Source organism: Bombus huntii, chromosome 3 (genome assembly GCF_024542735.1).
Source record: "Bombus huntii isolate Logan2020A chromosome 3, iyBomHunt1.1, whole genome shotgun sequence".
Classification (NCBI taxonomy): domain Eukaryota; kingdom Metazoa; phylum Arthropoda; class Insecta; order Hymenoptera; family Apidae; genus Bombus; species Bombus huntii.
In genome coordinates, this window is record NC_066240.1 from 13,889,656 (window position 1) to 13,913,276 (window position 23,621).

The following is a 23,621-nucleotide window of genomic DNA, read 5'->3' on the forward strand; positions in this document are numbered from 1 at the left end:
TATTGTATTTTAGTTCTAAATTAATCTAAATGATTAATTTGAGAAAATTAAAAATAAAATTGTTTTAAAAAGATATAGTAATTTTAATTGAAATTTTACGTTTGTGAAGAAGATATATATAGGATATCTTAACAGAATAATTTTCTAGGAAAATGAAATAAGTAGTACGAGTAAGGATGATGTCAAAGTTATCGATCTATAACGCTCCTGGCATTATTTGATAATACTGACAAGCAATTTACACAAAAATCTGGGAGGATCTGCGAGGATATGGAAAATGGAAGACAAATAATATCCGAATGGAATACAAAGAATTTCTAAAGATGGATTGCCATCGAATTGAAATTTCTAAATCGTAAATCTCATTAGCAGCTTTCGAAATTGAAACTTTCGTCAACTGTATAGAAATAGAAAAAGGGAAAGTACACGGACGTTGTAACGAGTTAAAGGAATCTACAGCCGAATAAAATATTAAAAAAAAATCTTTCTTTATTTTATTCTATTAATTCTGAAGATATAAAAATCCTTTTTAATTTTCAATATCAGAAATATATAAATTTTTATTTCATTACATTAAAAAATAATTGCTATAATGGCAAAAAGAAGATTATTCATCTTCAGCTTTTTAATAATTTTATATCTACTATGTTAACTCTTTTTTACAAAATTTGAAATTGGTCGTCAACAGGCCATTTACAAGGAAATAAATCATAAATTATGGCAGCTTCTTATCAAAATAGAGCATAATTGTGAATTCCCTTAAAAATTTCTACTTAATCTTAAAATTTAACCGAATTTACTAAACATAATCCTCGTTAGTTTACACAGTTATTCAGGTTATTATACAATATATTTTGTATATGGTTTCATTTATAACTCAATAACAATTTAAAACACTATATTCTACAATAGTAATTTCAACAAAAAAATATATACTTACAATATTAATAATGCGTTTAAACTTCCAGGATAACAGGAAAGTGCACGGAGAAAACTACTTTATCCTTGTTCCCGAATATCATGAAATGAGGTCAGTACCCGAACCTATTTTTATCTAGTAACACTGGTTGCTAATACGTATAATAGGTCGTTGAAATAGTCGGGACATTCTGTAAAGTGAAAGAAGATAAGATTAAAGAAAAATATGGAAGTAAGAGTAAATATTGTTTAAAGGAAGCGCCTGCCTTAATACCTCTCTTCTTCTTCCGCTCCGTCATAAAACAAACCGTAGATACCTAGATGCACATCTTCCAGGCGTTTGTTTCGCGACAAGCTACATATTTATAGTAGCCTTCATTCAAATCACCAGACATGGATTTAATTTTATTTAAAAATTCAAATTTAATGAATTTAATAAAGATACTGATCAAAAGCTGTATTTAAATATGTATATTAGCTATGGAAAAGAATTCAGTATGTAGCTTTAATTTCATATTATTTAAAATATATCTTTTATATAGAAAAATACTTTTGAAATGGTTTCTTCTATATTTACATTAGAAATATTTTAATCATTGAAATACCTTCTCTTGATGTCAGTGACTTCCTCTTTCTATTTTTTTGTTCATTTTTATTCTGTATTCCTTATTGTTTTTCGTTCTAAGCTTCTTAGTCATTTTTATAGTTGGAACATAGCTACATTTAAAGTTAAAATCTCCTTTGATAGAATTGTATCATTTCCTACACTAATTGTAAGCACAGAATTCGTTCCAGCAACTTTAGCAACGTTGCTATTAAGCTAAAACGCAAATGAAATGCAATATTAAATATGTACTTCATCAACATCTTACACGTTGTATCTACGACTATTTTCTAATCAGAATGCTAAACGAAAAGTTATTTTAAAAACTAAACGTCGGCGCTGTATACACGCTAAGAGGCGGGAAAATATTTGAACTTGCATTAAAGCTATAAACCATAAAACCAAAAATACAGAATTTGTTTTTTACATCTACTATATATATATATAATGATTATAATAAAAATTGTATTATGAAAATAAACAAATGTTGTATAATCGTATTCCTATTTCAATTATTTTTTCGAAAGGCACGTTTTTAATAACTGCGGAAATAAGAAATTTGAAATTTAGTACTCTCGAACGGAATTGACGAATCGTAATGATTTACAGCAATCCAGTAATAGATCTATCTCTAAGCTATCCTAGAAATAACATTATAACACCTGTTTCATTGGTTGGCATTTAAATACTATATTCAAGCAATAATTTGTTGCGACTATAATCAACGAGATTGTGATATGGTGAGATTCTATTGTTAACAGAACCAGTTAAAATATACAAACCGTTAGTTACACTTTGATGACCCATTCCTTCACTCTGATTTACACTTACATTTGCAAAGTGACACTGCAAATCTAAGAATGACGATGATCTGAATATTAGTAAGTAACTAAGTTCATATATACATATTTACAATGTATATACGTAGGTTTCTCCTTCCGACATAAACCAGTCAATGACAGTTACAAGACTAATCAACCAATTTGTACCATATTAGTCAATACGTATTGCTATATATATAATCATGTTAATTCATCGTTTATTCTGTAATAATAGTTACATTTTATTTATGTTATGACAGTTATCACTTATTACTGTAACATATCTATTCAAAAATAAATCACACGATTAATTTAAATACTTTGATAATTCTCTAAAATATAATAATAATACGATTAATAATATAATTATTATTCATAATTAGTAATAAAAATTTTTAAGATATTATCTATTACGTACCTTCCGCCATTACTTAACATTTGCGTTAGTAAATAAACAATTGTGCAAATTAATCTTACACTGAAGTAACATAATTATATTATATTTGTTACAAGGCGATCATATATGTATAATAACGGTTACAGCGCAAAATAATACATCATATTCGCCCTGTCGTGAATTATTCTCCTAATGTTTCACGTTTCCGATAGTTATCGTTAACGATAGCAATATGACGGTGCATCGTATATATAATAATATATACAGAAATAATTCTAAGCGTTTATATAACAATTAATGCTGAATTTAACGAGTAAGTACCATTTAGATGTCTCCATTAAAATTCCCATCAACCCCGGTTATATAATGTGTCCCGGAAGTTTACAATCAAAATAACCAATGTATTGACAGAAACACGTGTCACAAATTGATAAATTGTAATGCTACATCAATTTCACGATTAAAATATCTTATCTTTTCCATTTAAATAAATATCTCTTTCTCCAAACACAAAGCGTGTTTTTAATCTATATATAAATTTTATATACACGCACAAAGGGTTCTATGCCACAAATAAACATTATTTGTTATGTACTCCGTTATTAAGTAAAAATTTACTCTTTTACATTTATACGTGAGTATGAATGCACTCAATTTTTGAAACATCTTATATATGCAACTACATCAGAGATCCTTATTTTATACATATATTTAAAGGATAGCAATCCACATCTCTTATCGCGTTTCTGAATGCTAAATATTACTAACAAAATTATTGTATATATAATACGAGGAAGTAAATCTATATTTTTAACATTGCGGTTTTTCAAACATTACACTTGATATTCTATACTTATGTACATTTTTATTCGCGAATTTATTACCTGATTTTTTCTTGCTCTTCCTTATCATTTATGCAATTTAGATTATACTCATATTACTAATACATATAAAATCAGATTGCTTCTTCTTGATACATACCGATGTGACATTCTTTCAAAACGATTATAATATCCATAAACAATAACGGTAGCAATGAAGGGTTACAATAGCAATATAAAATACACACACATACAACGTATAAATATTCATAAAATACTTTCCAAATAGTATAGTGGCTTAATTAGTCAAATACAAATTATATATATTTGCATAATTATTTAAATCATTTGTCACTGAGAAGGCATTTCCTTACAAACTTTTTAAGTTTTTAACATGATGAGAGGTATTTTCACAAGTTACAAAGAGACGCTTATAAACCATTATTACTTAAACGCAACATTAATACCATTTAACAAATAATATTGTTGTTGATAAATATATGATACATAATATTTACAAAAACAATTCTTTTTCTTTAAAATTGCAACGAAAAGTTTCATAATGAGAGTTATAAATAAAAACATATACATAAAGCAAATTTACAAAAAATTTTTCATTAATACAGAAACATTGTTTCATACAGTTGCCATTTTAAGTAATTTATTTCGGTCCTTTTAATCTTCACTATATTTATTCTTTATTATTGATCTTTATTATTATTGATACTAGTCATAAACTAAATGTAGTTAAATTATTTAAATAAATTCTAGCTCCAAGACTAAAATTTTGTAAAAATATTAAGAAATAAAAAGAGAATTAAGGGAAGGAATTATTAAGATGTGAAAAACAATTGAATCTTCTATTACCTAAATTTATATGAAACATTATTCATAAATCTAATTGGAGCTAATTTTGCATGGCACAATAATCAAGGTTATTTCCTTGCGAATGTTACAAGCTTTATTAAATATTAAACACATTCATACATACATTCAAATCTTTTTCGTTGCATCACATACGCATATATTATGCATCATTATTCGTAAGAACATCAAATTTTTTTCAACTGCGTTTCAAAATATTACATTGCCCTTGCACATGTAGCTTGTATTATCTTCTCTTTGGTCGTCCCAAAAGACTTTAGTTGCTTCACAGGTTTTGTAATCACAAGAATTATTGTTAGTTTCTCCACATAAATTAATTCCAAAGAAAGGCGTTTGTAGATACGAAAAAAACGCAGTAGAAAATCGTAAATAAGTGAAAAATAAGAATGCACCTTCTAATTTTCCTAATAAAGTCCAATATTACGCCCCTAACATTTGTTTTCACTGACTATTAGTGTTAAGAGTATCAAGTACCATTGATTTACATTTGTAAAAATAATTTTACAACAATTCCATCTCTATTAGTCATCTGCGTGATTCAGATGCATATGCTGTGATAGTATTGTCTACACAACCAGCTGCTAGAATCACACGATAGGGATGAAAACTTAGACAACTTACTGGACTAATACGAGTGGCCATAAATCCTTCATGAAATTTTATTGTGTTTAGGTGTTGACCCATAGTGTTATATACACTTATACAGTGATTTGTTGATCCACTGAAAAGAATATGCATAAACAGATCTGAAATAATCTGTATAATTTTACTATGATTCCGGTCAATAATATCCTAAACTTACCACGCAAAAATATCAGCCATTTCATGTGCTGCCAATGCTGTAATACCTTGTGTTATCTGTACAGTGCTCACAGAAGAATTTTTTCTAAGATCAAATATTCTAATATCTCCTGAAGATGATCCAGTGAACAGTTGCGGCGCAGATCTTTCACATTTTCTCAAAGATGTGCCTAGCACCCATGCTGTATGCTCTCTCCAAATCATAACTCTTGATTCTAAAGGGGGCAATCTTCTATCAAATAAACGAACTGAACCATCTCCACAACCTACTGCCATCATGGCACCTATGTGTAATTAAATAAAATAATGTTTACTTCTATCACATTTTACGCCTTTTACATGTATATCTAATTCTGCAATTAAATTAATATAAAGTATGTAAGAAACTAACCTATACCATCGACGTCAACGCATGTAGCACAACAATCAGCACCTGTTGGTATATCTTGTTTCTTTAATTCAGTCTCTGCATCCCAAAGTCTGACAATACGAACATCACCTGTTACAGCCAATGTAAGGGATCTTTGCTCCCACTTAGTAACTAATCCAGCTGTTGCTACAAACAATTTTAATTAATGTACATAGTTGCAATAAATACATTGATATTCTAGAATATACATACCGGTAGTTGCTTTTGTTGCAGGTTGTATATCAGCCATTGCTTGCCAAGCAGTAAGTAAAACTGGATCGCGATTTAACATACTACTATAATTTTTCCACACTCTAACCGAACCATCATCAGATCCAGCCATTAATAACGTTATATCGTGAGCATTAATAAACTCCAGCGCTGTAATACGAGACATTTTATTTCCATGACTTGCACAATAAGTTAACTTTGTACCGGTCTGACAATCCCATACCCTGTAAATAAATAATTTATTAAGTAATATCATGTCTCATATGATAGTAACGAAATTAGACTATATTAAAACAAATACCCAAAGTAATCTTTCAATGCTACAGCCAAATGAGGTTCAAAAGGATGAAATGTTAAAACTTCTGGAGAATGTGAACACCTTGTGTGAAATACTTGTGATTCTACCCTACTTTGTACTGCACGTAATTGTTCTTCTCTTGCATCACATCTTTGTTTCTTATTTCTTAAGTATCTAAATATTGAAAACTGCAAGTTAGTTTTTCTCTTTGCAATGATACTATAGTAAGTAATTACATTAAGAATTCTTACCGCCATTCTCTTTCATAATGTGCTCTACTTTCCATGTCATTCATTGATTCAGTTTCAATTTCTAAACTAACAGGCTGAGCAAATTGAGCACAACTCCATTCAACAAATTGTGAAGTAGTTAATGGTGTTTTAATTCCAGCAACTTCATCTGCTTCTTCTGAAATCTGCAATAAAATACCGCTATAAATATAAGTAAAACATAGCATTACTCATAAACGACATCAAGTAATTCTTACTGTATTGGGAATTGGTTTTCTTGAACGATTGCCATGCAATGGTATTCTCGACGAACGTAATAAATCTGTCCCAGAGTTTACTGTAGGTGGTGATTCTCCTTTGCTATTACTTTATTTTAGAATAAGTTAAACATAACAGTATAAAAATCATATATAAAAATATATTAAATAATGACTAACCTTAAATATGTAGTACGATTTGATGGAGAAGGCGGAAGAGACAGTGACGAAGATATTTTTGTTTCAATTACTTCCTTAGGTGCAGAGGATTCTTTGACCTGCAGTTAAGAAATATTGTACTATTTCATTAAATTTTGATATAAATCAATGTAATCATTATTAAATCATCGTGTTTACCTGATTTCGAATATGATTTGTGACCTTCTGGGACATAGTAGCAACCACAGGATGAGGATCATTGTCAAGACTGCATAATCCATGCCACAATTTCATATATACACTACCATAGGAAAGACTTGGTAAATTTCCAAGAGAACTGTGCCCTACAAGTAATAAAAAACACGGTTTATTGTATTTTATTTTTAATATAGAAAAATATCTGTTCCTTACGATAATGTGCTTGTAAATAACAAAATAGTGATATAGCATTGGCTATAAATTAAAAATTACGAGATCTAAAAATGAAGGATGAACTATGTACGAACATGCAATGGAATTTCCAATCATTATTACCAAGTGACTCGCAAGGTTTCCTCACGAACTCCCAATTATTTCCTGGTACATGAATGAAACAATACAAGGAACTGTTATCGAAAATCCGGCAATAAAGCTAGTAACTCTAGCTAAAAGCAACACATTTTATCACTTACCTAAGCTACTAATAGACGACGACGACGACACTCTTTTAATACGATCCTGACCAAATCCATCTGTACTATCCACACTGTACGTGTTGTTCGGAGAAAGCATTTTCAACCTATCTCTAGAACTAATACGTCTCATTCCACTAAATGGCGATAACGTCTCCACTACGAGATCTTTTCGACTATTTTCTTCAGCCAATGCTAATGTTACAAACGAATTTTCAAAATGTAATACCATCCACTGAAGTGCTACTACTAATTCCTGTAAAATAATTCATAATTTGTTTTATATTAAGAATATTACGTATATAATTAGAATATGTATTGTTATACGACAAACTTACATACTTTTCTAACTAAGGGACACATGTCATGAGACACAGTATTAATAAGCGTCATAGCTATAATTTGATCAATATTATTCGCATGTTCACTTCGTGTTGTTACACTATTTATGAATGTTCCCAAAGCATAAACACTCGCCGCTCGAACCTATATAATTTTATTTCTTTTTTAAATATATTACTATCATCATGCATAAATATTAATACATTAAATAAATGAATTTGACCTCATCATGAAATGATTTTATACCTCAGGAACTGGGTCCTGTAATAATGTAAACAGTTTTTCGTGGGCAATGTCTCTGACTCCGCACCATCTTGCTTTGTCATAATTATGCCAAAGTCTCGCGAGACACAAACATAGCCATTGTCGTAATAAAGCATTTGAATCTCCAAGTTGTTCCAGACAAATTGAGACAAGACTGCCATGATTTGCAGCTACTTGACCCGGTCGATAGTCATTTACAATGCTAGCCAAAACAAAGGCTGCTAACGTCCTATGTTCACTCTAAAACAGAATAGATTTGTATAAAAAAGTTGCATGAAAAAATTTTTCGATAAAATTATGTATAACAATATAATACCGGTATAGAAGTATCCTGAAGAACAGATAAAAAATATTTATGCCCTCCATCTCGTACAAGATCTGCTTGACAAGTCTAAAATATAATAAATAATTAATGAAAGGTTTAAGATATTGAAATTCTTAACACTTACACTATCAACTGCAAGAATCTTTGCCCAAATGAAAACAAGTAGTGGACGTAGTTCTCTGGCATTACTTTGAAGTAATTTTAAAACATATGGAAAAATGCCTACACTAAGAGCCAAGTTCACTGCCCATGGACCAAGATCAAGAAAACGCCCTAATAACTCTAACGCTCTTAGTCTATGAACTTGACTTAATAACACTTGTAGTACTATTGGCAGTTGCTCTGGAGGATTGCGATTTTTAGAACCTAGTGTAAGCCATACTTGAAAGGCTGTCAATTGTTCTTCAAAAAAAGGTGAATGTATAAATTGATCTTCATTTTCAAGAATAGATGGCAATTGTGCTAAGCAGAGATCAAGTGCCAAATCCCATGCCTGCCACATAGGGTGCTAAATTAATAAGAGATAAATATATTAATGAAAGAATAATAATAAATAAAAAAAATACCTAATTTTTAGAAAAATATTAAGGTTAAAATATTTTTCTATTTACCTGATAAGTAGGTGGTAATTTTGGGCAAGAAACTGGAGTGCAGTCATATGAGCGAAGTATTCTTTCAGCAAGTAAGAAATTTCTAAATAAACTAGCTACTAATAAATCTTGTCTGAATAATCTCTGAAATAAATCTATAAATCGAATATATTTAGTATTTGTCATTTATATATTCTAACAACAATTATAGTATACAAATTTACCTCTTGGCAATGTGTTCCATGCAATAGTGTCAGTAATTGCTGTAAAAATCCAATTAAGTTCCCCTAACATTGTTCTTCTATCAGTCAATTGTCCTGGAATTCTGAAATGTATTTATCATAATTTCAACATTTTATTTCGTTCAAGAAAATACTATATACATAAGTACTATAAACTTGTCCCTACTATATATAATTCTTACTTGTCAATTAAATCTAGTGATATTTTTGGTACCAACTTTGATGTATTTTGCATGACAAACCTACAAAAGAAATAGTAGTTTAACTCTGGTACTATACAAAATTTGGTATATCTTCAACAAATTATATTTCTATCTTACCATCGCAATGCTATTTTTATTGGAGTTGTAAGACATGATGTAAATATGTCTGCAGGTAAGTCTGGATTCATAGGTAAGATTTGATTAGCAGCGCATGCTGCCAATTGGATACAATTTTTATAGGATGGTGCAGTGGCACTTGCAACTCCAGTTGCACGATTCTGCTGAACTGCCTGCTTTTCCATCTATAAGGTAACATTTTCAATATGGTTACATATGACAATTACTTTTACTTAAATCTCTCTTAATATTTATACCTCATATTCTTTCTCGTGTTGCTCTGCAAATTGTTGAAAAGACTCTACAATAATACCTGCATTGGAGCAGTCATATACATAGATGCTAGGTGCACCCATCCATGTCTGTAAATCATATACAGACAAAGGAATATATTGTGTATATGTCTGCAATAATAATGTGATATTAAAAATATTTATCAAATTATTATTTATACTAATTAAAATGCTTGAGTTTACTAACTCTATTAAATACCCAAATTTCACCATTACTAGTAGGTTTAGGAACACCATGACCATTATAATGAAAAAGAACTCTTTCCTCCTTTGCATTTCGTCTCAAAGAAGTACACAATTTTTTAACTTCTTCAACAGTGGGGTCTAAACTTTGTTTGTAACGAGCTCTTGGTTGCCATCGTTCATACTGTTTTTGTAAATTAGAACCTATAGTTTCTAAAGCTTTCTGTGGACTCACTGACAAAGGATCTATAAAATTTTAAAAATTATAATTGTTCTAATTGTAATCAATAACAATTAAGTTTCAAGTCACAATTAGATCATTTGAATGGAATAATTAAAACCAGTGCAATTTTTGTTTATAATTATACAATTATACAAAACTATAAAATAATGCAATCACAAAAAAGAAATTATGCACATTTGAAATAACCAGTAAAAGAAAAACAAAGGAAAGAAAGCAAAAAAACATTCTCATACTACAGATAAAATATTCAAATTAATAATAAATATAACGCCATCTACAGCTTATTTACTAAAATAGCATTCATTTACAGACTGCTGTCATCCACATGCATAACCTCAAAATGCATTACATAATGGCAATGGCAGCGGGGAATTGTGGGGATGTAAATAAACTAAAATAAATACCGATCCAACACTCGAGACGTGCGCACGGTTGCGTCTTGACAATGTCCGGTGGATCAACACCAACGTTTAAACATAAAACTAGAGCCACGCTCACAGTTTTCATCTAGAAAATAGAAATTTATAAAACTCTATCATAGAATTAAGTACATAATTTGTCAGGGTATATCAACCAAAGAAGCAAAGAAAAAAAGTAACAAACCCGTTCTTTCATCCTCCATGTCTGTGTAATGCAATTTACGCCTTCAATTGTCGCTGTATGCCGTGGTTTGCAAAATGCAAGCTGCATTTTCCAATCGTCCTCCTCCGTCGATTTCAAATTCTCTTTCTCGTGGCATGGCTTTGAGGCAATTACTGACATTGTAAGCCCGTGACTCGGGAAAAGTTTATATCTTACTTTTTCGAAAGACACGTTTCGTTCGTTGAAGATCTTAAATCGATATTACATAAAGATGAATTGAAACTATCAACTGACAATATTCAATAAACGACAAAAGCACAAACGACTTTTAACAGAGCACAATTTCGTAAGTTTACTTCATCAGCCGCCATCTTAAATCCCTAACGATATTACCAATGAACTCTCACGAACTCACGAACACGCAGATTTTTTGATCGCAATAATCGTGTACAGATGGTGCCACCTGTTACCCGCGTTATTTTTTAATTTCCTTCCTCGTTTAAACGTTATTGAAATTACAGAAGCATAAATAAATGATGGAAAATAACAGTAGCACCAATTCTTTACAAGAACATTTTTATTTATTAAATACTATTTAGTAGGTTACTTTATAACTGAATCATTGAAATCGTAATCTAACTTAACAATTTTTTTTATAAGTAGTTTTAGCTGAATAACTTACTGAAATACTTTCATATACCTGGGTAATTAAATTTAATACTATATACGTATATGCAAATTGCATGTATATGTGTAGAAGCACATATATATACGAAAAATTCGCATTACAAGATGTATCATTTAAATAAGTATTATATCTTTTTGTTTATCACGCTTTTGTAATTGGTAATCTACATGCTTATATAATTACGTGCTTACCAATATTTTTCTTGTGATGAATGAGTTAAGTAGTACATGAATCCAGTAACCCGAAGTTAAACACATTAAAAGTAGAAAAAATGTGTTTCATGAAATTTCACAATGTTAAAATTCTAGAAAAAATATTATAAATTAATATTATAACTTCATTTCCGCAAAACATCAAAAGCAATATTTCATTGCATACTATGTACACAGCCTATATATACAATATTTATTTATTCTATATACAATTTTAATTTCGTTTATAAATTCCTTGGAATGAATAAATTCGCATTATTAATGATATAATATTAATAACTTCCTGATTAAATTATTTGATACTTAAAAATGTCGTAAGATATATTAATTTTGAAACTCTTCTTGTAATTCATTTCGTTTAGCATCTTCTTCACTTGTTCAATCTCCCATAGTCTTTAATCCAAATACTTGATAATTTCAATACTTTTTTCTTCATTTTAAACATCACTGAATAGTTTGAGAATTACTAAGAGGTTTGTAACCCTGAAATTTATAAAATGTTCATTACCTTATGATGTCAAAAATAACATAAAGCGTGTTTGATTGAAATGAAAATTAAAGGTGATGTTTAATTATTTCCATTAAAATTCGACACATTGTATATAAAAATACAACAATAAATAATTCATAAATATAATAAAGTGCATATAAAAGCATGTATTTAAATGGAGGAAAGAAAAGTAAAGAAATGTTAGAAGCGGTAATGGCAATGCAGAAGCAGTAATGGCAATACAAAAGCAATAATGGCAATGCAGAATAGCTCGTATTGTTTAGTGCTTAAAAATGAAGATAATAAAAGTATAGAATGATAATCGATACAATAACGTAATCCATACACTGACAATAACATTCTAATGAAATAATATTAAGATTCGAGATTCAAGAAATAATATCAATTTCATTTCTTGTATATCAATTACTCGGATGATCATTCTGTAATAAGAATTGGCGAATGATCGTCATTCTATCGAGGCGCTACTATGTGTTAGACGCTAATATATTAACATTATTTTGCAATGTGTGAAGACTGTCATGGACAGTCAAAGAATATGTAGTCTGTACAATCTGTACTTGTTAGCGATTCATGCTGCCATAATAGGGCTGGCATACACTTATCCGTTTGCTTCCTGGTCTTATAGCGTTATTAATCGAATCTCTTAAACGTTCTGTAAATGTTTTATACTCCATTTCTGGATTATTTTGACCAAAGTCAAAATCTGCAACTTCCACTGTAAATCTTGCTTTACTTTGTATGTAATATGCAATGCCAAAAATAATGAGTACCGCAGCAGCAAGAGAACAAGAAACAGGTACCACAATCACTGATAATTGTGGCTTTGTTGTCACTAGAAAACACATTTAAAAATGTAATCAAAGCAATTAATATTTGTAGAAAGACAAAATTTGTATCATTATTATTATTATTATTGATATCAATATTTATAACATATACCTTTATAAATATTTATTGTCAAGGGATAGATTTGTTTACTGACATCATTATCTAATATAATTAATATTGTATATATGCTAGGTTCCAAGAAATAATGTATGATGGAAAAATTACAAGAATAAAGGTTATCTTCTGTATCGCATGTTTCATTTCCCGTAACATTATACTTCCCTCTATGAAAATAAAGGCACTTATTAAAAGGTCCTGAACCTTTACATGTTACATTAAGAGATAACATATCCCATGGTTGAATCCAATTTGTACCCTCTACTGATATATTCATTATAGGTGCTAGAAATTCCATAAATATACATTATTATAACTTATACTGAACATAAATCATTATTTTATATGATCTCATACAATATATTACTTACCACGAACATCAATTTTTTTAGTGAAGTGCCCATATGTTTTATTAGGATCTGGTGGAATTATCGAAGAGTTGGAACAAATATAAGGTAAAGAAATATTTACATTGGAAATACTGACATTTTCTGAATTATTTAGAGGTATTGTTGTAGATATTAATATTGGTTTTGCAGTTATGCTTTTACTAGATATGGTAGTAGTTACCACATCTTCTGTTGTAGTATTTGATATTGTAACATTTGGCACAGTTATACTAGAAGGAATAATTGTTGTTGTTACTGGTAGAACCGTTGTAGTAGGTGGAACAGTTGTTGTTGGTGAATCGTATGATGCAACGACCAAAGCTTCTAACACATGTGATGTATCGGGAGTTGTAAAATTATAGAGGAAATTTAAGTCATTTGTTTGACCAAAATATCTGCAATCTATAAACCAATAAATTGATACTGATGTGGCTTTCATCAAATAATCCATATCTCCTTCTCTTATATTTATTGTCATGTTTGCTTCAGATGCTGAAGAGACATATGTATCCATTGATGTTTTGTTGGGCTGTATAACTTTGATGTCTCCATTGAAAGATTCTATTAAAACATTAATTTGATGATATACATAATAGACAAAAAGTTAATATATTATAAAATGATTTTTAACAATTCTTAACTTACCAGTCACATAAAACTCGGTACGGGTACTGGTAACATCCTGCCACCAAAACACGACATATTTATAAACCACTACTTCAACTTCATATTTTCCAATTGTATAATTTTCATGGGCAATATTTAAATTCCAATATGTTGTTGTATTTGATATAGCCCCTGTCTATGAAAAGTCAAAGTTATATATGTATTCAAAATTAGTATTTAAGGTTTTATACATTAAGGTTTTATAAATGATAATACTGAAATGTAAGAAACATATTATAATAAAATAATCTGATTTTTTTTTATTAAAACTGTAACAAAAGGTTTTTGAGCAATTAAATTTATTTAATATCGCGTCATAAGGAATTATACTTTTATAAAACTTCTCTTTTCAGGGCAAAGTTTACAATTCAATTGATAACCTAATTTTGAAATGTATTGATAAACTATTTTGAATAAATTATAGGATAAAAAGAAACTAACCTCATATATATGAGGAGTTAATGCATTGTCACTCCATTTATATTTAAATGTTTCTGATGGTCTTATACCATTATAAAAGATATCAGCTTTAAATGTAATAGTTCCACCTAATACTACAGGGCCATCATGTGTTAATGTAATGTTATAATCAGCATTAACTGTAACACAAAAGAAAGCTAATAAAATGTTTGAATCTTATCATAAATTATGATAACAATAGGTGTAATTACAAAACTGAATAACTGTCACATGAAACAGAATACAGATAGTCAAATTACCTTGAGAAGTAGATAAAATATACCAAATGAGACCCCAAGAAAAATGCACTATCTGCATTCTGTACGTTGATAAAGGGTCACATTTATTTTTGAAAGTATGTACGCTTAGTAAAATTTGTTTTTGATCGATCTGCAATTAAATACGTATCATAATGTCTCCGACTATAGCACCATTTTAGTACTAATGATTGCCAACTGTTTCACATTGTACACCTTTTTTGACAATACGTTACGTTAGAGAGGAAATCCTTCCCTCGGTTGTATCTATCACGAAAAGTAGCAATAGAGAAAAGATTAAAAACTATTATCAAAAGAACTTTCATATTTTGCTCTGTTTGTTACACTGTCTGACATTCTTTTTATACAACTTGTATTTAAATTTTCCAATATATTAAATAATCAATGTTATTAAAAGAGTGCATCTTTATCAATATAAAAGTGACAAACAGATCGAGGATTTTATTCATATATCGCAAAAATTTATTTAAATCCTTTCTTAGTTTATTGCATATTAATAAAAATTACCATTTAGCTTTCTGATAGGCTAAATTTTTTACTTAATGTATGTTACGTATAAAAAGTACTCAATATTTTAATGCTATCTAACTGTTATCCTTTAAGCTGAATGTTAATATCAAAGTGTGGATGTCATATCAGATAAAAATATCTCTATTATAAAAAAACTCAACTAAGTTAAGAGAAGCAGTTACCTTCTGATATTAGTTTTGTAATTTCAAGTAACTGAAGTATTTTTTACATGATTTATGATAGTTGTCAATAGTGAACATGATGTTCAAAAGTACACATGTGAAAGCATTAGTTGATATTTATAGTAATAAATGTATTTTAAAAGGTAATATAACACAAAAGAGTTTCAGATCTTTTCTTATACGGAATCTATATGATACTTCTACGTCCAGTGAAACTATTTCTTTTGAAAATCAATTAAAAGGAGTATTCAAATTTAAAAATAGCAATATTTGTAATTGGATTGTTGAGGTTAGTAACATAAATTATTGTTTAATATTTCGTAAATGTTACTTGATCTTTAATGGTTAACAATAATTGACAAATGAACATCAAACATATTTAACATAAACCAATAAGTTAAACATATAAATTTTATTCTTCAAATTTTATGATATTTTGTATTACATTTAAAAATTATGGTTTACATCTCTAAATTTTTGCATATCACACATATTATCTTTTAAAACAATGATATATATCGAATTAAAATAAATAAAAATTATGTTATCTTACGTTTATTTTATAGTACTATCATATATAGAGTAAGGTTATAACATAACCTTATATTGTCGTATTATTTTAAAGTTTTACAATATAAATACAATAATAAAAGTAATTTTATCTTTGAAATTACATTTTCCAATATAATATATTATCTAACCTTTTTGTTAAATTTTTTATAATAAATAATCTATTTTGAGTTACATAACCAAAACATACTTCTCAAAATCGTTACTTATATAATATTTAACATAAATTGCAAATAATAAAAATATTAATTTATAAGTTTCAATTAACAATATTTCTATGCAACATACATAAAATCATTGCATAATATAATAGAATTAACATTTTATTTTAGAACAAAGCTCGTATTTTATGTAGTACATACCAAGAAAGTAGCAAAAATGACAAGGAACAAATTTTGCGCATCTTAGCATTTAAATATGCTGTTCAACATCCTGTTATATTCAATATAGCAGAAAAATTTGTGTCTACAGAGGTTTGTATATTATTAATTTTTTGTTAAATAAAATATTTAATTTTGTGATATTAAAGCTTAAAAATCCAAAAAAACTTTTAAATCGCATTAATATAAGTAAAAAATACTTGCAATTATTTTGTTCTGTTTTTCTTTTATTTCAGCCAAACAATGAGAGACGTATAGTTTCTTATGAACGAAATTTAAAAAATGCTTTAACACCAGATTACCAATGGTTGTTTATTACAATTGGAAGACTTCAAAATGGTGTAAAATTTCTTGTTGATTTAAGGACAGATATATTAGTAAGCAATTTAAAATGATATAAATAACATAACTTCAATTTTAATGATAAAATTACTTCATGCTATATAAAATTCATATTTAATGTTCTAAATATTTCAAAAAATAGTTATTTTCTTAAAATTTAATTATTGATTTACAATCTGCAGTCAATAAATTTTACACTAAAAATATAATAAAATATCTTACATACAAAATTATAAGTAGGGTACATCACTTATTTTTATACAAATATATTTGTTAGGAATTAATATTAAAAGCTAAAGACACAGAGGAAAGTATTGCAATCCAGCAATTGAATATTACCTTACGTGATTTATTACTACTCTGGTTTTCAGTAGGATTTCTACACTTAGAAAGAGTAACATGGCAAACTTCATGTGATATTCTACAAAAGGTATACAAATGGCAAGTAAACAGTATAACATATTTTATATTCTTTATTATTTGAAAATTGTAAGATTTCAGATTATGAAGCAATACATCCCGTAAGAAATTGGCTAGATTTGAAACAAAGAGTTGGACCATATAGAAGATGTTATATTTTTACTCATCCTTCAATGCCACGAGAACCTCTTGTTGTATTGCATACAGCATTATGTGATATTATACCAGGTATATCTTAATAAATATCTTTTACACATAAAATTAAATACAATATAATGAATAATATACATTAAGTAAAAACACACAAAGTAAAATACGTTATTAACATATAGATAGTTTAAGAGGTATTGAAGAAGCGAAGGTCAGAATTCTTGATAATCCAAAAACAGAAGTAACATTTTTAGAAGAAGATAAATGCAAAATAAAGACTGCAATATTTTATTCAATAACTTCCACACAGAAAGGATTACAAGTACGTATATAAATATCTAAAAATGCAAATTTATATAACATACAAATCAAAAGGCAATTCTTTTTAGGGTATTGAACTTGGTAATTATTTGATAAAAGAAGTAGCAAAACAAGTGTTATCAGAATTTCCTATGATAACCGAATTATCTACTTTATCACCAATACCTAATTTTAGAACTTGGTTTTTAGAAAAAACAAAACAAGGTAATTGCAATTTATTTCAAATGGTCATAAAATTTATTAATGTTAATATAACCATATAAGATTGAGCACCAGAATATTATACTTTGGTATAAAATACTTTTTAGATATACATAATGTGTTTACAAATGAAGAATATGAATCTGTACAAAAGGTTTTAAACAATGAAAATATTGTTTTGGGTTTAAAAAAAATTTTTAATAATTCATTATGGACTCGTGATATTGCAATATGCGAAATTTTGCGGAAGCCATTACTTAGGGCATGTGCATGGTATTTATATAAAGAAAAGAGACGAAATTATGCTTTAAATAATGTTGGTGGGTTGATTGTTATAAATCGAATTTTATACATATCATGGAAAAATTAATCTAAACAGCTAACATTTTTTATATTACAGCAAACTTTCATCTTCGTAATGGAGCTGTTATGTGGAGAATAAATTGGCTGGCTGACCCTTCACCACGTGGTGTTGGAAATAGCTGTGGAATTATGGTAAACTATAGGTAATTTAATCCATATCTTTATTTAATTTAATATATTTACTGTATTGTATATTTAATTAAGTATTCATTTCAACAGATATTACCTAGATGAATGTGAAAAAAACAGCCAAAATTACATTGAAAATTATTTTATAAACACATCTGAAGATGTAATTAATCTTGCTAACCAGTTCGAAAAATTATAAAACAAATTTTACGATTATAAACAGGAAGTTATTCAATCTTTTTCTAAGAATATTTTTAATGTGAAAAATATATAAATAGAAGTCTATGTAATAAATAACGAAATAAAAGGAAAATATATTTTAAATAATGGTACAATTATAAGCTAGAAATGGAATTGAGTCGTACATAATAAATTTTTATAGATTTATGATAACAAGTGTTATTTATTTATTAAAGCTAAGATTTGACAAAGAACATTATTGAAATATTAAAACCGGAAGAACTTAAAAGGATAGAAATAATTAATCAAATAGCATGAAAACTTCTTTTAAAAGTACTTAATTTGTTATCCAACTTAACCACGTTTTAAATCACACACTATTACCAGAAAATTTAGAAATGAAATACATTTAACTTAAAAATTATTAAATTAAAATTAATATTATTAATATTTACGTTTATGTTTTGTATTTTTTAAATATAAATTTTATTTTACATTTTCAAATCTTTGACTCATATATACAACAAGATTAAGCGTATTATATAATTTATAGTTTATTAAAACTAAACTCTGTTAAAAGCAATTTAAGTGATCCAAAAATTTTATAAATTGTAATTTTAAACAACGGCATTTTTATATCATACTACTTACTATTTTTAATTAAATATTTTATGTCCAAAGGCATTTTTTACATTAAAAAATTTACATTATATAGTAATATATTTCATGAATTTTGATAAATAATAAAGTATATTAATTTGCTGACATTTTATAAAATCTAAATTCGCTTTTTAAAAAACATTTCATTTACATTTCTAAACAATTACATAGGTACAAAATAAATGATCACATAGGTACAGAATTTGTTGACATATTGCATTTTGAGCTGCCTAAGTGTCAAAATTTTGTTGAATAATACAACTGTTTGTTACTTTTATTATATACATTGCCAAAATCCTAATCATTACTATAATATCATCAAAAAGTATATCATTCTATACATAAGCACCTAAACATTTAAAACATATAGGTTTACGTATCAAAATCATTAATATCATGTCAATATCAAATAGATTAGACTCACTTCCATTTCTAACTGAGTCAGTAATTAAAGAACTTCATTTCTGTACTCTTCAAATTTTATGTTTTTATTAAAGATTATTAAATTTGTTCATTTATACAATAGCTGTTTCCTGTCCAGCTTAAAGACAGTACAATGGTCTGCAAGCAGATCTGCAATAAATACAAATTCTCAATAAAAATACTTACAATCTTTTTTAAATTCAAATTAGAAAGTAATTTGAAAAAAGAAAACGAATTGTATCTTTGTAGATACCTGTAGTCAAGGCAGGTATAGGTGAAAGTTCGCAGGAAGAATAGGTCTACTTTCTAGTTTTGTATATTCCAAATGAAATTCTTTTGCTACTTTTCTCCAACTTTGCGCATCAAAATAATAATAAGTACCGCGTTCATATGTTGATGTTTTTTCTACAAGTCCCAATCCTGGTGCTTGCGTTATCCAAACCTTTTCTTCCATATGATATCGCCACTCTCTAGTGTACCTTCATGTTCCAAATAAAGTCATACATATTATTAAAAGTCTAGTAGAAAAAACATTCGAAAATTTTAATATAAAAACGTATTTACAACTCCGCTGCTGCTGCTATTTGCATCATATCCCCCATATTTGTATAAAACATATAAAATAGTAGATCATCTTTGTATCGATTTAGCTTAATTGGTGCTAGCTTATCCCTAAAATAAAGTGTACAAGTTTAATTACTATAATGATTCGTACTTATAAAAATCGACATTAATAAAATAAAATACCTGATGGTTGCATTAATAAGGTATTCTGGCGGTACGTGAAAATCGATATCCTGAGGTCGGCATGCTCTTTCTGTCCAAGGTCCGGCAAAATTTTGATGAATACTATCTCCTGAAGCAAGATCTAATCCTAATGAAGTTAAATCGTAGCCTAATGCCAAAGATACTAACTTCTGATCTGTATCAGCTGCCTTAATAAATGTCAATAAACCAACTACTCCAAACTGGTCCTGTATCATACTAGTTGGTAAATTAAGCACCTTGCCTGAAAAAAAGATATATATGTAATTGCATGATTAAAAAAAAAAACGTAAGTTGTAATGATAACTATTATACCGTCAGGAAATATTTGTACACCTCTTTTAGTTAATTGGGACTTCTCAGATCCTGGTGCTCTATTTGCCTGCAATATATCTTGTCCAATTTCAGGACCAAGTCCAACAGGTATGTTTTTATCTCCAGAAACACCTCCACCTGGCGATGGCCCTTCTCTATTTTGTGTTCCAGGCAATGCTGGAAAATCCTCAGAACTCATTGTAAACTCACTTGATTCAGATGTTGGTTGTTTTACCATCCCAACTACAATTGTTATAAATATTTATATAAAAATTATATTTACTTATATATTAAAATTTAAATTATTATGTGTTCAAACCATAAGGTTGTTTGCCTGGCATAGGACTAGGTTGCGGCATAGAATCACCCTGTCCTCTGTTTGTTAATGAAGGAAACTCGGATAGATCCAACAATGGAGGAGTACTTGTATCTCCACCTCCTCCACTGCCAAAAACAGAGTGAAAATTATTGATTTGAGATCCGTAATTTCGACTTTGAGGTATTCCAAATGTGCCCATGCTAGCCATTGGATTTGATGTTCTATAAATTTATATTAATATTTTCATTTGTTTTATAAATAGAATTACCATATAATAGATATACAACAAAATATATAATATCATAATGGATAATACTTTAACATTAAAACCATAACAAATTCAGACAACATTCCTATGTTCTACACATGGAATGGGAAAACTAACCCAAGAGCAGGCATTGTACGTCTATCTGTAAAAGCTCTCTGTCCAAACAGTCCTCTGGTGCCCATAGGAGAGAGCTGTTGCTGTTGAGACTGATGACTACTTTGTCCACCGCCTGCTCCTGATGCTCCAGGATAAACGTTAGTAACTACTACCGCAGAGTTAACCGAACTGGAAGTGCTTGCAGATGAGCCTGAGAACATGCTCGAGGTAGGTGTGACATGACCCGTAAGGGTCGATGAATTTAAGCCCCCCCCACCACCTGTGCGCGATATAAGGCTTGCGTTCGCAATACTGCGTGGTGGTTGCTCAAAGTTCAGGTTAGCCATAGCCTGGTGACTCCACTACAAAATACCTGCTAGGGCACACCAATACTCTTTTATGTCAATTACCACAATCACTTGTTTTCTATTGCATCACTTGTAACTTGTTTAATTTCATAGAATCGAAGATAGTCCATGACAATAACTCCTAGTAGTAACCTGTAATGACCAGGTAAAGACAAAAAATTTGTGACATAGAAGTAACAGGTTATTAATTAATATCAAACACTTTGTTTTAATTTTTAATTTCAATTGTACTTATTTAATTTTTACCTGTTTATCACAGCACCATGGCAATGGTCATATCAAAATCGAAGACGGAAAATGAGAATGAACCTATTGGCAAGTGAAGAATTTAATTTTCATGAAGATGCTATCTAAGCATTACTTCAAAAAATTTACATTATGCATATAATCCATATTCTTATATATAAAATATTTGTTCAAACTTCTTAATTTACTAATATAAATATCTAATCGTACATTAAATTACATTATATTATTAAAGAAAATTATATTACTTTTATGTTTTATTTAAACATTAAAAAAAATTTTTACATTTTGTAAACAAGTCACCTTCCCTTTATAAAAAATACTGTTATAAAGATTAATTCTCATAAGCATTTATTTATATGTTAAAAACTAAAATATAAAGATTTTAAATGATATGATTTTTATATTCTATAAAATTTGTTATAAATAATACGATTTTTATACCATATAATGTATGATATTCTAGAACTTATAATTGTTAAGATATAGGTACATATTTTTATAAATACTTACAAATTAATTTGAATATTACTATTTTAAACTATGTTTCATATCTTCACGTCTATAACGATGAAAAACTAATACAATATTAGAATACTATTAATGGCAATAACTTGTTATTTTAGTCGCTACAAAAAGTGACAATATAATAACATAACAAAACGAAAATAGTTAAGTAATTTCTCTCTTGAATATTTTGTTAGTACCTTAATATTACAATCGCACCTTAATATTACACTACACAGAAAATTGACGAATTTCGGAAAAAACATTGAACGAACGATCGGTGATCTTGATATTGTAAAAAATAGAAATCAGAACGACCAAATGAAAGCAAAAGGTTATAAGATCTATATAATCAAAATATTGATGAAAAAATAGATAAAATTTAATTACCTATATTATTGAATCCGTCGTTAAGTTATAGCACGAAAAAATCCATCAAATTCATAATAAACAAAGTAAATGAGCATAAAAAAAAACACAAAAACGTCGATGTTGACTTCGAATGTATATGATACAGAGAACGTTGTTTCGTTATTTAGTATTTCCACTAGAAGAAAGATTTCTGCATGAAGAGTCCCAAAAGATCAAACTTTTATACACGTTACGATATTCTTAACAAAATAGATATCTGTTTTGTCACTCAGTTTCACAAACTTAAACAACACTAGAGACATGAATTTCTGCCATTATAACCATTTCTACGATGATGTTCAAATTAGATACCAAAATGATTACCATCAGGACTATAGATTAAATGTAATTCAGACATTTGCTAAAAATATTAATTGTGTTATTAAAATATGATCGGTATTGTGTAATACAATTTAATAAAAAGACAAACTTTAATCTTGAATATGATTACAGAAAT

At 28.4% G+C, this 23,621-nt stretch overlaps 4 protein-coding genes and 1 long non-coding RNA gene across 14 annotated transcripts; 2 read left to right on the forward strand and 3 right to left on the reverse strand.

Annotated features, from left to right (window-relative positions):
• Positions 1-627: 627 nt before the first annotated feature.
• LOC126864085 (uncharacterized) lies at positions 628-4,763 on the forward strand. The gene is made up of 2 exons (XR_007689064.1): positions 628-1,030; positions 1,087-4,763. It is a non-coding gene; the product is annotated as an uncharacterized LOC126864085 (long non-coding RNA).
• On the reverse strand, positions 2,817-11,915 carry LOC126864000 (regulatory-associated protein of mTOR). 3 transcript variants are annotated; one of them, XM_050614859.1, is made up of 24 exons: positions 11,767-11,915; positions 10,909-11,136; positions 10,710-10,812; positions 10,066-10,307; positions 9,843-9,989; positions 9,586-9,770; positions 9,448-9,507; positions 9,248-9,348; positions 9,045-9,178; positions 8,558-8,941; positions 8,425-8,499; positions 8,091-8,348; positions 7,845-7,988; positions 7,503-7,758; positions 7,366-7,407; positions 7,030-7,175; positions 6,853-6,950; positions 6,673-6,781; positions 6,437-6,600; positions 6,189-6,359; positions 5,870-6,111; positions 5,639-5,797; positions 5,249-5,531; positions 2,817-5,167 (listed from the first exon to the last, which is right to left on the reverse strand). In XM_050614859.1, the coding sequence occupies exons 1-24, from the start codon at positions 11,830-11,832 to the stop codon at positions 4,972-4,974; spliced, it is 3,993 nt and encodes a 1,330-aa protein (XP_050470816.1). In that variant the 5' UTR covers positions 11,833-11,915; the 3' UTR covers positions 2,817-4,971. The 3 variants fall into 3 exon arrangements, with proteins under 3 accessions (XP_050470816.1, XP_050470815.1, XP_050470818.1); XM_050614858.1 differs by having other exon boundaries at positions 5,639-5,803; XM_050614861.1 differs by lacking the exon at positions 7,366-7,407 and having other exon boundaries at positions 5,639-5,803.
• On the reverse strand, positions 11,447-16,787 carry LOC126864025 (uncharacterized). 3 transcript variants are annotated; one of them, XR_007689042.1, is made up of 8 exons: positions 16,663-16,787; positions 15,021-15,284; positions 14,743-14,900; positions 14,281-14,437; positions 13,618-14,196; positions 13,241-13,531; positions 12,793-13,133; positions 11,447-12,270 (listed from the first exon to the last, which is right to left on the reverse strand). XR_007689042.1 is itself a non-coding variant. In XM_050614926.1 (8 exons), exons 2-7 carry the CDS (start codon positions 15,076-15,078, stop codon positions 12,862-12,864), a joined length of 1,515 nt encoding a protein of 504 aa, XP_050470883.1. In that variant the 5' UTR covers positions 15,079-15,284; positions 16,663-16,787; the 3' UTR covers positions 11,447-12,270; positions 12,859-12,861. The 3 variants fall into 3 exon arrangements, 2 of the variants coding, with proteins under 2 accessions (XP_050470883.1, XP_050470882.1); XM_050614926.1 differs by having other exon boundaries at positions 12,859-13,133; XM_050614925.1 differs by having other exon boundaries at positions 12,898-13,133; positions 16,663-16,786.
• On the forward strand, positions 15,303-18,993 carry LOC126864027 (malonyl-CoA decarboxylase, mitochondrial-like). Its single transcript, XM_050614927.1, has 10 exons — positions 15,303-16,019; positions 16,633-16,773; positions 16,917-17,057; positions 17,300-17,452; positions 17,517-17,670; positions 17,775-17,914; positions 17,982-18,117; positions 18,222-18,434; positions 18,515-18,620; positions 18,697-18,993. Exons 1-10 carry the CDS (start codon positions 15,807-15,809, stop codon positions 18,803-18,805), a joined length of 1,506 nt encoding a protein of 501 aa, XP_050470884.1. The 5' UTR covers positions 15,303-15,806; the 3' UTR covers positions 18,806-18,993.
• A 914-nt stretch (positions 18,994-19,907) lies between these two features.
• On the reverse strand, positions 19,908-23,462 carry LOC126864029 (regulator of gene activity). Of its 6 annotated transcripts, none has more exons than XM_050614931.1 (10): positions 23,144-23,462; positions 22,760-22,808; positions 22,247-22,309; positions 21,654-22,132; positions 21,269-21,489; positions 20,950-21,192; positions 20,617-20,878; positions 20,434-20,541; positions 20,123-20,348; positions 19,908-20,019 (listed from the first exon to the last, which is right to left on the reverse strand). In XM_050614931.1, exons 4-9 carry the CDS (start codon positions 21,977-21,979, stop codon positions 20,129-20,131), a joined length of 1,380 nt encoding a protein of 459 aa, XP_050470888.1. In that variant the 5' UTR covers positions 21,980-22,132; positions 22,247-22,309; positions 22,760-22,808; positions 23,144-23,462; the 3' UTR covers positions 19,908-20,019; positions 20,123-20,128. The 6 variants fall into 6 exon arrangements, with proteins under 6 accessions (XP_050470888.1, XP_050470889.1, XP_050470892.1 ...); XM_050614932.1 differs by having other exon boundaries at positions 22,760-22,824; XM_050614935.1 differs by lacking the exon at positions 22,760-22,808 and having other exon boundaries at positions 20,971-21,192.
• Between the last annotated feature and the right edge of the window lie 159 nt (positions 23,463-23,621).